We start from the raw sequence: 13,385 nt of genomic DNA on the forward strand, positions 1-13,385 counted from the left end.
CTCAGATTAGACAAAATACCGTAGTACTGGTATATGTATTTTCCGTGGTTGGAATTCACCCTTGAAAGGTAGCAAATTAATTTTTGCGTTTTCAATGTCTGCATGTGCATGAGATCTGATACTAAGCTCAACTATCTTTTATTTAGTCTTTGTAAATTATTTTCAAATCCATTTTATTTCATACATCCGTAAGCATAATTCTTTTTTTAAAAATACAGAGTAAGAAGTCATGAACTAACATTAAACCAGGTTGACTGACAAACGCACATATTCATTATGTAATTAAAAGGGACACTGTTGATTTTAAGACTGCTTTTTTAAAGGCAAAGCATAAAGAATCATGTATATTATTAGTCAAAGTCCACTGCAAGGTCCTGTATAACAGTCAGTATTGACCTTGGTTTTCTAAGCATTTCTGGTGATATAATGTACTTATCCTAACACCTGCCAATCGACCTTCAATAACTGCATGTACAGACCTCAAGCTTTATATATTTTCATCTTTCATCATAATTTGATAACATGCAGGCAGATCTGGTTTTCTGAAGAAAGACATTTTAGTTACTAGTATTGCTTCTTGTATAAACAGTTGCCTAAAAAGTCATTTTTTCCTTTTTTTCAGGTAATTGTTTCAAATTGCATTCCAAAAGGATGATGACATTATTAAAATGATTAAATAGAAGTTTGTTGTTATATAAAGTGATGTATAGATTGCTGTTATTATACATTCCATTGTCATTTGTAACTCTATATGCTCACACACAGTCATCAGCCACACAGACTTATCATTGAGTTGTCAGTCTCCATATTTGTTTCTAATTTTTTTCCATTAAAATTTAATAAAATAGAAGAACATATGCATTGTTTTGAACTACACTTATTGTGTGTATGCGTGTTAGATTTGAGAACTATTGATATTGTGGTTTTTTAGCTGACTTGAGTTATAAGCTCTAGTGAGCTTTTCTGATTATCCGTTGAAGTATCCCATTGATGTTTGGATTCAAATTTGGAATGTCATGACCTCTTCTGGCCAGGATGGGGCCATGGTATGTGGTCAAAATTGTTCATGTATACAAAGAGAGAAAACAATTTTTAAAAATCTAATGAGGAAGAACAGAAGGTAACTTAGGCAAGTGATGTGGTCCACGGGCCTCTTTGTTTGTTCGTTGTGTGTGTGTGTGTGTGTGAGGGGATGTGTGTGAGAGAGAGAGAGGGTGTATTTGTGTGTGTATGAGGGTGTGTATGTGTGTTTGTAGGGGTGTGTGTGCTAGTAAGATAGGACGATAATTTTTTTAAAATGTAAAGTTCCTGTAAAGCACTGGTACCTCCTGCATCTTATATCAGGGTTCCATTTTATCAAAGTACATGTACTTACAGCTGGAACTAAGATAAATATCTGCGAATTATTTTCATCTGTGCATTAATTGTAAAAAAAGAAATTTGTTTGTTTGTTGTTAAACATCCCTCTTGAAATTTTTCACTCATATGGAGACGCCACCACTTGCCGGTGGAGAGTTGCAAATTTTGGCCTATACTCGGCACTTACGGCCATTGATCAGTGAGGGATCTTCTTCGTACCAGAATCTACTGCGACAAGAGACCTCGGTTTATAAGGTCTCATTCGAAGGACCGGTCTCCACGTCCCACAGTGGAATTCGAACCCGCGACTTAAGGATCAACTCCTTACTCCACAGAAGCTCTACCACTGCGCCATGCGGTAATTGTAAATAGTATAAATCTTACTTGTATGATTTTGACAAAGAATCTATCAGAGAAAAATTAATTTTACCAATATTTTTACAAACGGCTTATTTTTAAATGCGGTCCTTCGAAATTACATGTAGTTCCTTTTTCATCTTTCAATCATAATCATGTCTTGAGTTTCATGTCTGTTACAGACTTAAGGTATGTCGCTCGTCAGCTTCAAAGAAAAATTCAGTCAGAACCTCTCATTTCAAAAACATTTATTAAATTAAATTCAATTTAAAAACTGGTCACAAAATCATAAAGAAACAAGATTTATGGGGGACTATTTCTTATGGTGGATGGATATTTAGAAGAAAATTCTTCAAATCTACACATTTGTTAAATTTATAAATTTGGATCTTTAGCCCTATATATATTTTTACTCAGAACATTTTTTCCGTTATTATATATTAGGACTATTAAATATAGGTTTCAATTAATATTTTTAAAACAAATTTTACACATTCACTCAACAGACTTTGCCAAGAAATGAAGATAATTTGAAGAAATCAAGATAAAATTTACATTATTTTTGGCTTGAAAATTGCATGTTTGACCAATATCTCAAACCTTACTTCACTGGTCCCATCTTTTTCTTTCATTATTTTAAACTACACGATACTTCCAACAAATCAGCACTAAAGTCATAAAAAAAACTTGATACAGAAAATATTTTATTGTCTATCTAGATTTTTAATACCCCTAATATGTTACTTTTTAAGTGCAAAAAGGTCACACAATAATTTATGAGGTTTGTCCAATAATAAATATTATTCACAATATTTTACCCAAAATAACGCAAAATAATATTATATTTATTGCCACGATTACATCTGGCTAAGTATGATGAAAGTTAAAACTGATAATCTAAGAGTTACAATTTAAGTGCAAAAAGGTCAAGTTCATTGTACCGTTGCTCAGTAAGATGCAGACTGACCCCCCAATTTTCTTTGCGACTTTGAGTAATGCTATGTAAGTACTTATCAAAAATACACTTACCAAACATTTCTTGATATAACTCATTTCACGAGTGACATGCCTGAACATGTATGGGAAAAATACTACCAGCAAATTCAATCATTTGATCAGAAGTGGAAACGAAAGGTTAGAAACTTTTTACGGTAAAATACCCTCTGTATGATAACACATGGATAGGAACATATAAAATAGACAGACATGTAATAATGTTTCAATGTATTTTCACAAATCAATTTGATGAATAAATAAAAAAAAAAACATGAAATAATCATTGTCGTCACAAGGTATTTTAAAGTGAATATTGTGTCTAAAATGTCAAATTTATTTCTTTTGCTCAATCACGAAATTCTGCTTCGTTTTTATTTCCTCCTTCTCGCTGTCTTTCTGCAACATACAAATGATGTCCGAAGCCGAAGGTCTCCTTTGAGGATTGGCGATACATGTCTTCGTGGCAATCTCTTTCAACTTCAAAAGACCAGATATGTCAGCTTCATTAAGTAGACAATCTAGAAACGTTTCAATTATCCGTTATGTTTTAAAAAATTCCCGTATTTATGACTGGTTTTCTTGATCTTCAGTGAAAATGACAGTCTTTAAAATTAAGGTTCAGAATTATTCAATATAATATATACACGTTAAGCTTATGCAAACCTAAAATAAATTAGCTCACTTTACTACAGATTATTTGAATAAATATTTACCAAAGAAAGCGTCCTTTTTTCGGAATCCCTGCAGCTCGATTGTCGATCCATGCTACAGTTACATTTTCTGTGTTTCCTGTCTGTGTTTATCCGCCTTACAACAAAATAATACATGTAATGTTAAATCAACTACAAATTTCCTGTTCAAAATTAACCGTGATTGTTTTATTTACTGAGATAAAGGTCAGAGATACAGAGATAAATACTGCATTGAAATTTTTAAGAGTATAATTAATATCACTGGTATCATTGCTTATTGTGATTAAATTTGTCGTGATTATACTGACATTTTAGGAGCCATGAATACATAATGACTAGCCATTTGTTTAATAGTAGTTATCGAGTAATTTTTTATTGGTTTGTGTGGATATCGGTTAGGATACTCTTGCATAAATTTTCATAGCATTTTATCAAAGATAAAAATATTGATTAAAATGTGTTTAGACTAAAGAAAAAAAATTGACATACACCTGCAAGTTTTACAGTAATGGCCATGGTTGCTTATTGTTAATATTGATACAAGAATTAGAAAAGCCCTGGATCCAGATGTTCACCCAGGACAAGTTTAGACCATGTTCATTCAGACTAATTGAATGAAATATCCAGGTGAGAACCCCTGGTAATCTGAATATCCACAGAATCGACCGAATCTTGGGTGTTTCATTGCTTCTCAGTGTGTTTGCGGTGTCAAAAGGACGCTGTTTAGCTAGTCTTTTTAGAAGTCTATCTTCTCTCTCTATAGTCTGGGGTCTTCCAGATCTTTTACTCTCTTCCACACCTCCAGCTCTTCTCAAGCACTGTACCAGACGCAAAATTACAGCGTCACTGAAATTAAAGCGTTCTTCAACACTTCTTTATGTCATTCCAGTTTTTACCATTCCAACGGTCTGCCAGCGTTTTGGCCTCCGGGCCATAAAACTTATAATAATAATAATAATACTTTATTAAGAGAAGGTAGCCTAATTAGTGTGACACACTATTCTTCCCAAGGACCTTCTAATTACAACAATATTACATCAAAGTAACAAAGATTAACAACTAGCAATTGAAATATGATACACAAACAATGTCACATGATAATAAAGATAATGATAATAATAATAAACAAATATATTAAGATGACAAATAAATTAATATACATTTGTAAGATTTGACACAATATAAATGTACAAAAGATATAAATCAGAGTAATGAAATTCTATTGTTGAAGATATATTTTTCTACATTTCGTTTAAAGACGGACAGAGTTGGTGCACATCTTAAATCTAAAGGCAAACTGTTCCAAATATGAACACCAGAATACTGGAGGGAATTTTAAAACAAATTAGCTCGGTAATTTGGAAGGCGAAGGCCAAAATTAGATTCTGAACGTAAAGTGCAAGCATTAGAAGTTCGAAAAATAAATAAATCTTGCAGGTAAGCAGGGCTCTGATTGTTAAATATTTTGTACAACAAGATACATTTGTGTAAAGTTACTAAGTCAAAAACAGATAGCCAGCCCAATTTTTCAAATAATGCCTTAGATGGAGCATCAGGGGCAGCATCAAGAATAATTCTTGTGGCCCGTTTTTGGAGCTTATGAATTCTCTCCAAGTAACTAGCTGGTGTATTACCCCAGATAGTCAGACAATAATTAACAGAAGCCAGGATAAAGGCATTGTAAAACAGTTTTCTAGTTTTCAGAGGAAGAAATTTCTTGATTTTTCACAAGGTATACAATTTATATGTTAAAGATTTGCAGACTGAGTCTACATGGTTATGAAAATTTAGCGTTTGATCTATATGTACCCCAAGTAGTTTTTCTGTTTCAACATTGTCAAGGTGTTTGTCAGAGACATGTAAACTGAGATTTGGATTATTTAATTTCTTTGTTGAGTTCCCATCAGCATACATTTTGTTTTATCAACATTTAAAACCATTTGATTTTCTAAACACCAGTTTTCAATATTTACTAAATCAGAATTTAGAGCTGTTTCAATACTAAATATATTTTTCTCATAAACATGCAGAGTTGCATCATCAGCAAACATATCAATTTTTGTATGACATACATGTAAGGAAAGGTCATTAATATACAACAAAAACAATAAGAGGCCTAATATTGATCCCTGTGGCATTCCTGCTGTGACAGGCAAGACATCAGAAGAAGATGTACTAATTTTAACGCATTGTGTCCTGTTATTCAGATACGAGTGAAACCACTTAATTGACAATTCATCAAAGTTGTAATTCTTGAATTTATGTATAAGAATGTCATGACGCACTTAATCAAAGGCTTTGCTGAAATCCAAAAACGTTATGCCTATGAGATAACCTTGATCCACAGCATGCAACCAAGCATCAGTTAATTTAGTAAGTGCTGTTTGACAAGAGTGAAATTCTCTGAATCCAGATTGAGATTTTGTTATAAGATCAAAAGTTGAGGTGAAATCTCGCATTTGGTTTGCTATGTGCTTTTCAATTAGTTTAGATAATGTTGGTAGTATAGAAATGGTACGGTAGTTACCGGGGTCTGCTTTGTTGCCCTTTTTGTATACAAGGGTGACTTTTGCTTGTTTCAACTTCGATGGAAAAATACCATTACTGATACTAGCATTAATTAAATGAGTGACTGATTTACCAATGATACTAGCTGATAGTTTTAGGAGACGAGGTCCTAGAAGAAGTCAATGCCTGCCGATTTATTGACATCAAGCCCGAACTACTTCATTTTCACTAACTGGTGTAAGGCTAAAAAAGTTTTCATTACCAAGTTTAGATTTTGTGAATTGTCTTAACAATTCTGGGTTAAATCGGCAATTTGGAAGATTAAGTAAAAGTTTACTTGATATTCCTGTAAAGTGTTCATTAAAAATATTAGAAATTTCTTGTGAATTGTTCGTTTCTGAGTCATTAATTATGAATGATATGGGTAGGAGTAAAAGTTTTTGAATTAGATGCCAATTGATTAAGATATCCCCACATTTCTCTAGGATTTGAACTATCTTCGATGGCTGATCTGTAATATACTGAAACGCAAAAGAAACGCAACAAGTGGTAATCTACAAATATTTGAATTTTTTATCTAATGATTTTCAAAAATGAATACAGTAAGGTAAAACTTGATTTATAAACAACAGAGATTTGATAAAAATGTTAAATTATAATCTTTAACTTTAGAAAGTAACACATGAATGTTAAAACACCCCCCACCCCACCCCGGCCATTCAATTACAGCGTGCAAGACTGCCATGTACAACAGTTGCAGCTTGATTTTTTTATGATGCAGTAGGTATATCAATCTCGAGATCTGAGCGAAAGAAATATTCTTTGCCATTTTTAAATGCCTGTTTTTCAGATGATGAGGTCGAATTTTCTCTAGCCAAGCGCAGTGTAGTAACCCTTGGACTTCCGGTCCAAGGACCGTCATTCATGCTAAAGATACGTAAGAGCCTGTTGAGGCGTGATGTGTTGCATATTTGCATCTGCAACTCTCCATCACCTTTATTTTGAGATTTTCCAGCTAGAGCAATGGAAATGCGTACTTAAGTCATTTTTAGGAAGTCTTGGCATCGCTTATGGAAAAGAAAGGAGAATTTAATTTTCGTAACATTGCTTCATTACTTATGATGAACAGATACAAATTCTTAAAACCCCATATTATTGCCAAATATTTTGTTAAACATGCAATTTTTGATTTCTGTTAAGCGGACTCAAACTTAACTTCCGGTTATGATATGAAAATCATTCAACCGATAAATTACCGATATTTACAAAGTTGAAGACGTCCTTACATTTTAGATACAAAATTATATCCTATATATAATATTTCCCCCTAAAATAGGATGCTGCGTTTCTTTTGCGTTTCAGTATACAAAGTTTTTGCATTGTCAATCAAGAGTACAACTTTATTTCTCCATGCTCGGAGTTTTTCAAAATCCCCCTTATGCTTATAGTGGTAAAAATCTCGTAAATGTCTAGCTTCATCTATTTCCTTTGTTAGCCATTTTGGTCTAGTTTCACTTTTAACCCTTTTACATTTATCTTTGGCATGCCTGTCAAGGACATTATTAAACATTTTATAGAAAGTATCAAGAATGTCATTAGGATCATGTAATTCTGCAAGACTATCAAAATTTTCATTTTTTAAGTCAGAAAGGAAATTTGATTCGTTAAGGTTCTTGAAATCACGATATTTAATTTGTATGTGTTTGTTTCTACGTTGCATGCAATTAGATTTCAGGGTTGCGCAAATATTCTCTTACTTTTGATCTCAGTCTAACATTTACTTAAAAATTTGATAGTGGAAATGTAAGATTGAGATAAAAAGTGAGCGAATCCAAGTTTTATGGCCCTGCAGCCCGGAGTAACCACTAGCTGAGCAAAAATAATCTAATTTAGTGAAAGGTCATGAAAATGTTTCGCAGAACGGTGCAAAATGACAAAAGACAAGGTGTGATAAAGGAAGAATTTGACCATTTATTTGATATAAAAATCAAAATACGTTTTCATTGTGATAGTTTGCAGTTAAGAACTTTATCTATAGGTGCTTGTTTTAAAAAAAGTTCTAATTTTGATTCCAAGAGGTCAGGGAGGCCAAAGAGGTTGCCAAAGTTTTTCCTGAAATTTCTCGAAAGATCAAGGTACGGTTTCTATACATGTACAAATCTGGCGCAGTATTTTTTTTCGAAAATATGGAAATGATGTAAGATATTAAAACCCATCCATTCTGAATCATTGAAATTCCATGCAGTAAGAATATACAAATCGTTTTTCTCACATGGCCTCATAAATACTAATTGTGACGTCACGAACTTGTGCATTTTCCGTTATTTTCTTTAAAAGTTGCAGAAGATTTCAATTTTCGGTGGAATTTTATTTCAAACTATATAGAACACATGCATCGCCCACAAAGTTTTTGAGAAATGTGATTTTTCAAAGGATTTTACACAACATATCCGAAAATTAAAGTGGGCAACAGCTGTGGACATTGTTTTCTCAAGGGAAATTACCCCTGAAATGAGTTATTTTGAGGCTTTTTTTTCTGTTTAAAACTTAGAATGTACCAAGTTAACGACGTCATATTTTCAGGATGGTCGTCTTTCATGCCATATTCTTTCATGATTTATCAAATTCATATACTCTACTCATATTCAAGCCAATTTCATAACTTTTTGAAAACATTAATTTTTAAGGGCACAGTAAAGCCAAAACCGTACCTTCTTCTTTTGAATTCTAATGGAAGTTCGTCAAATTTGAGATACTTTTCACTTCGGAAAACATAGAACACAAGCTTGGCTATCTGAGATTTTTATGCACAGGATGTATCTGGTACTGGTGCATGAAATATATACTGTACGTGTACATAAATTGGTGTATTCAAAATTTAGCGCAATCACTGGGTATGGAAATGTTGGCGTAATCATGAATTAGCGCTACACATGTCCGTGCCGTGTATTGTATTTATAAATGATTTATTAGCGGTATTCATAAATAAGCGCATCGTTGTTGGCGCCAAAGACGCTAAAATATGAAGCCCGTTTTTTAAGCACACATACAGTAAATCAAGTAGGTAGGCTATCTTGTGCTCTGTGCTTTCTGAAACAAAATATGCTATAAAATTGATGAAAATTTGCCTAAAAATGAGAAAATTCTGAAAATGACATATTTGATGATCTCACTGTGACCTTTGTGTACCTCATACCTTATAATCAATACTTATTTTGTAAGAGGATGATAAAAGGCTTTTAATGATGAACTTAAAGACACCACAAACCAGGGGACAAATGGGGTCTTAGTCTATCTTGTTCTTTTAAAGTGAGGCTGATTAGCCTTTTGCAGGGTTAACAAGTCGTCATGTTTGGTAATTATATCTAAGTATGGTAAAAAGCAGAGATGCAGATTTCTCGAAACAGTAAAATTTTAAATGAATGATTAAAAATGAATGAATGAATTAATGAAAAAATAAAAAATAAATAGAATAAAATAAAACAATAACAGAAAGACTTGAATAAGTCTTTATTTATATGTGGAAGATCACAATGTTTTTCTTCGGCATTAACTATCATTAAAGTAAATAAAATTTCTCCCCATATTGAATTACCATTTTTGCCAGAATATATCAACGTATAAACGCTTAAGGTTACCTGAGCTGAAAGCTCAATTAAGTCTTTGTTCCGTGTCAGTCTGTCTGTCTGTCTCTCAGTCCGTCTATAAACTTTTCTCATGTTCAGCTTCTTGAGAACCACTCGGCAAACTTTAACCGAAGTTTGCTTAAAGCATCCTAGCTAGGGTAAATGATTTCAAAATTATTCGAATAAAGGGCAAAGTCTCTTCCAAGTGGAGATAAGCAAGAAAAGAAAAAAAGTAATGTTTGGGTCATTAAAAATTCCTGTCGAAAACCACCTGGCAAGAAAACGTTTAACTTATCGAAAGCTTCCAGACACGATATAAATTCTAAATTGTTTAAACAATGGCCCTTGGGATAGAGTGGGGCCACAATAGGGGATTAAAGTTTCATATAAGAATAAATAGGTAGGCACTGGATCTAAAAAATTTGAAATTTATGTGAAAGCTGAGATGTCAGGAGTGGAAGACATCACTGTGGAGATTGCTAGAAGGAAGTGGAGATGGGTCGACCATGTGTTCAGGAGAGATCCGCATGATATTACCAGAGAAATCATCTTCTGGACAGCTGAAGGCAAAAGAAAAAAAGGCAAGCCGAAAACAGCATGGCAAAGAACAGCAGAGAGTGAGCTGAAACAGATAGGGTTGTCACGGAAGACGTTGGAAACAAGAGCAAGCAAAGGATCGGACTGGGTGGAGGGACTGAGCGGCTGACTTATGTGTATGACATAAGTAAGAACATATATGTGAATGCTTCCTGGTATAAAATAGATTCTACATTGTTCAAATCATGGCCCACGGGAATAAAAGGGGGTTAATCTTATCAAAAACAACATGAGAAAATATGACTGTTAAGAAGGCTCGGGGGTTGTGGCCATTTTCAGACTATATTGATCTCCTTTAGAAGAAGAGCTCCATATAAAGATATTCAAAAATGATCAAATTTTAAAACTAAAATTTATGAAATTTTTCTTTGCCAAATGAAAGTTGACATCTTAAGATATCATACTGAAAAAATTAAGTTATATCTGATGGTTAATTTGTTGACCCCCCAGCCTCCTTAAGAAAGCAAGCTCATCAGAAGAAAAACTTGTACGTTTTGTTATGGGGATATGTTTGTGACGAAACAACACCAGAAACACGTATATAACAGCTGAAAGAGTAAATTCATGATAAAATATTAGGAATACGTAGCCGACCCTCTAAAGGCCCCCTGTGTCCTTTGCAATAGTTGATAAAGATTCATTCATCAATCATTGTTGTCCCAAGCAATAAATTCATACATTTATAAAAACGATGACATTTTATTCATTTTGATGAGATAGGAAAGTTGCATATTATTATTTATATGTATTTCTTTTTAAACATAATCCAACCTTTTGCCTTATGAATACGTGTAAACATATAGGGAACATTTCATTATGATGTTTACCTAGAAGACAAGTATACTTATGAAGTAAAATAGTAGATATTTCATCTTTACAGTCTATCAGATGAGATATTTAATGCAGTGTCAATAATTGTTCTTGGAACTCTTCATTGCGCCGTGAGGCCCTTCCATGTCTCCCGATCTTTCTGCCATTAACATGGTAATAACCTGAGTAGCTGTGGGTCTCCTTCTGGGGTTAGCTTGGTTAGTCTTAGTAACTATCTCTTTAAGCTTAAATTAGATAAAAAGAAACGTTTTGGTAAATAATACTCATAAATGCTATGACATATATAATGCTTATAGTTCATTATAAGTCAAACAAACTAAGCCTCAAAATATAGTATATAAATTTCCAAAATGTGTGAAGCATGCTGCTAAAAGCACTTTCGTCACGGTCTATGCCTAATGACTATGTTCAAGCGCACATATTTTTGAAGAAATAACTGTGTCTGCTAGAAAAATGAATATTTAGGGTTTTAAAAAATACATTACATACATATTTTGCTCACATTAATGCTAATCAAAATATCAGCTGTTAAACGGACAACCAAACTGAAAATTACGTTATCTGAATCTTTTAAAATTGTTTACAAACATTTTCCAGCATTACTCTTTCTTAAAAGTGCTAAATTCAATGCTTAAACCTTTCATAATTGTATAAAATACAACAAACTTATATGTATGTACAAATTTATTGAACTGTACCATACTTAAGGAGTCTTTCGAAACACTTTACAGAATAAACAGTACAAAATATAATGGCTATTCCTGTTTGGTAGCCACATTCTAATGATCCGCTCCATATTTGTATTATCGATGGAGCGGACCAGAAACACTTGACTAAAGAGGTTGCTCACTATCATGCATCACATACCAAGTAATCATGAATAATGAGGAACCCATCAATTGTGTACATACAAAAAAGAAATAGTGATATCATTTAATATGCAAAAACATATGCCCTTCCCCAAATGAAAGATTACCAAAGACAACGTCTTCTGATCGGAATCTATGTTCTTCTGATGATCCATGTCAATTTTCCCTGTCTCTCCGTCCTGTAATATCCTTCACGTATGACAACAGAGAATATAAAATCAATGCCAAATCCTACAGGGAAATTACCATGGTAGTATCATACAAAGGTTGTGGTAAATAATTATAAATTTAACATTGAAAGCGTCAGGCACTCAATCGATTGATCGAGACTAGTTTTCAGTTGGCGTTAATTTGTGAAATAAAAGCTATAATATAAATAAATAAATATATCTCTGATATACAAGGAACATTGAATTAAAAGCAGACCAACTTCTGTTCATGCTGCTGTATAGTAGTAAATTTCACAACCAAAGATAATTCGTTTCTTTAAGAGAAATGTTGAGGTTCATTTAATTCTGTTTTTTTAAGCATGAGAATATTATCTTCCTGTTTCAGATAGAGAGTTCACTTCTCTCTCTCTCTCTCTCTACTTGACAAAATGAACAAAATCTATATCTGACTACGTGTACAGAGCAAATGAAAAGAATAATAAATGTAATTGAAATTTTAATTTTGTGGGGTCCTGCAAATTACAATATATACCCAAAGTGTTCTCAGTAACTCGCATGGCAAGAGACTAGAAAGATACCGTCAATTGAAAAGATAGACCTAATGCTTTAGGTTTATGTACAGATCTATACTGAATCTTTGGACTTTCAATAAGTGGTGACAAACGCGACACTATAGAAATGGTGATGTAGACTTTCATTGATTTTCATAACACACAAATTGAATGTTTGATTGATTGTATGTTGGTTTATGTCCCATTCGATAATTTTTCACTCACATAGAGATGTCAAAAAAAATTAGAGCAAGGTTCACTTTGGGCCTTTTTTGCCAAGTAAACTACTGGGAAAAAATCAAAATTGCTTAGTTTTGTTGACAATGCATTTATATCATTTGGATTTATCTATTGTGAGTGACGTAATTGTCGTGCTAGTCAACGCATTATGACGACATAAATTTCGTCATTATATCCCCATATCCTGAAAATTACTTTAGAAATAAGCTCTTTAAGGAATGACTTTAATAGCTACCCAAGTTATACCTGGGTGGGCAGTTTACGCTTTATAAACCGCGAAACGGTTTATAAAAAAGCGTAAACTGTTCCAACCCAGGATATACCAGTATAACTTGGGTAGCTATTAAAGTCATTCCTTATAATTTAATTTCCCATCATTAAGTGTAAAAAATAAAACAATTTCTCCAAAAATGCCCTTAAATTGTACGTATTTTTAATTGTAACGTCAAGCGGATTGATACGTTTTTGACGTAAGTCATTGTGACGTAGGCAACCCAGGTTATACGCTATATTCTAATTCTTTTATCCAATCAAATGACGCTTTACAACCAAAATTAATTTATTTCACGATAATTGTGGTACTACTCTT

General features: G+C 33.1%; 1 protein-coding gene and 1 long non-coding RNA gene across 2 annotated transcripts in view; one reads left to right on the plus strand and one right to left on the minus strand.

The window, feature by feature from the left end:
- LOC133188156 (uncharacterized) overlaps positions 1 to 857 on the plus strand; it is a 116,616-nt gene extending 115,759 nt beyond the window's left edge. Inside the window, exon 87 of the mRNA XM_061323538.1 lies at positions 623 to 857. Within this exon, the coding sequence (XP_061179522.1) occupies positions 623 to 655 (33 nt within the window). The 3' untranslated portion in view covers positions 656 to 857. The remainder of the gene's footprint in view (positions 1 to 622) is intronic.
- Positions 858 to 2,928: 2,071 nt separating this feature from the next.
- On the minus strand, positions 2,929 to 3,500 carry LOC133188925 (uncharacterized). The gene is made up of 2 exons (XR_009721346.1): positions 3,426 to 3,500; positions 2,929 to 3,189 (listed from the first exon to the last, which is right to left on the minus strand). It is a non-coding gene; the product is annotated as an uncharacterized LOC133188925 (long non-coding RNA).
- Between the last annotated feature and the right edge of the window lie 9,885 nt (positions 3,501 to 13,385).

This window comes from Saccostrea echinata, unplaced genomic scaffold, assembly GCF_033153115.1.
Source record: "Saccostrea echinata isolate AGI-Se365-2 ecotype Australia unplaced genomic scaffold, CSIRO_AGI_Sech_v1 ptg000016l, whole genome shotgun sequence".
NCBI classification, from domain to species: Eukaryota; Metazoa; Mollusca; class Bivalvia; order Ostreida; family Ostreidae; genus Saccostrea; species Saccostrea echinata.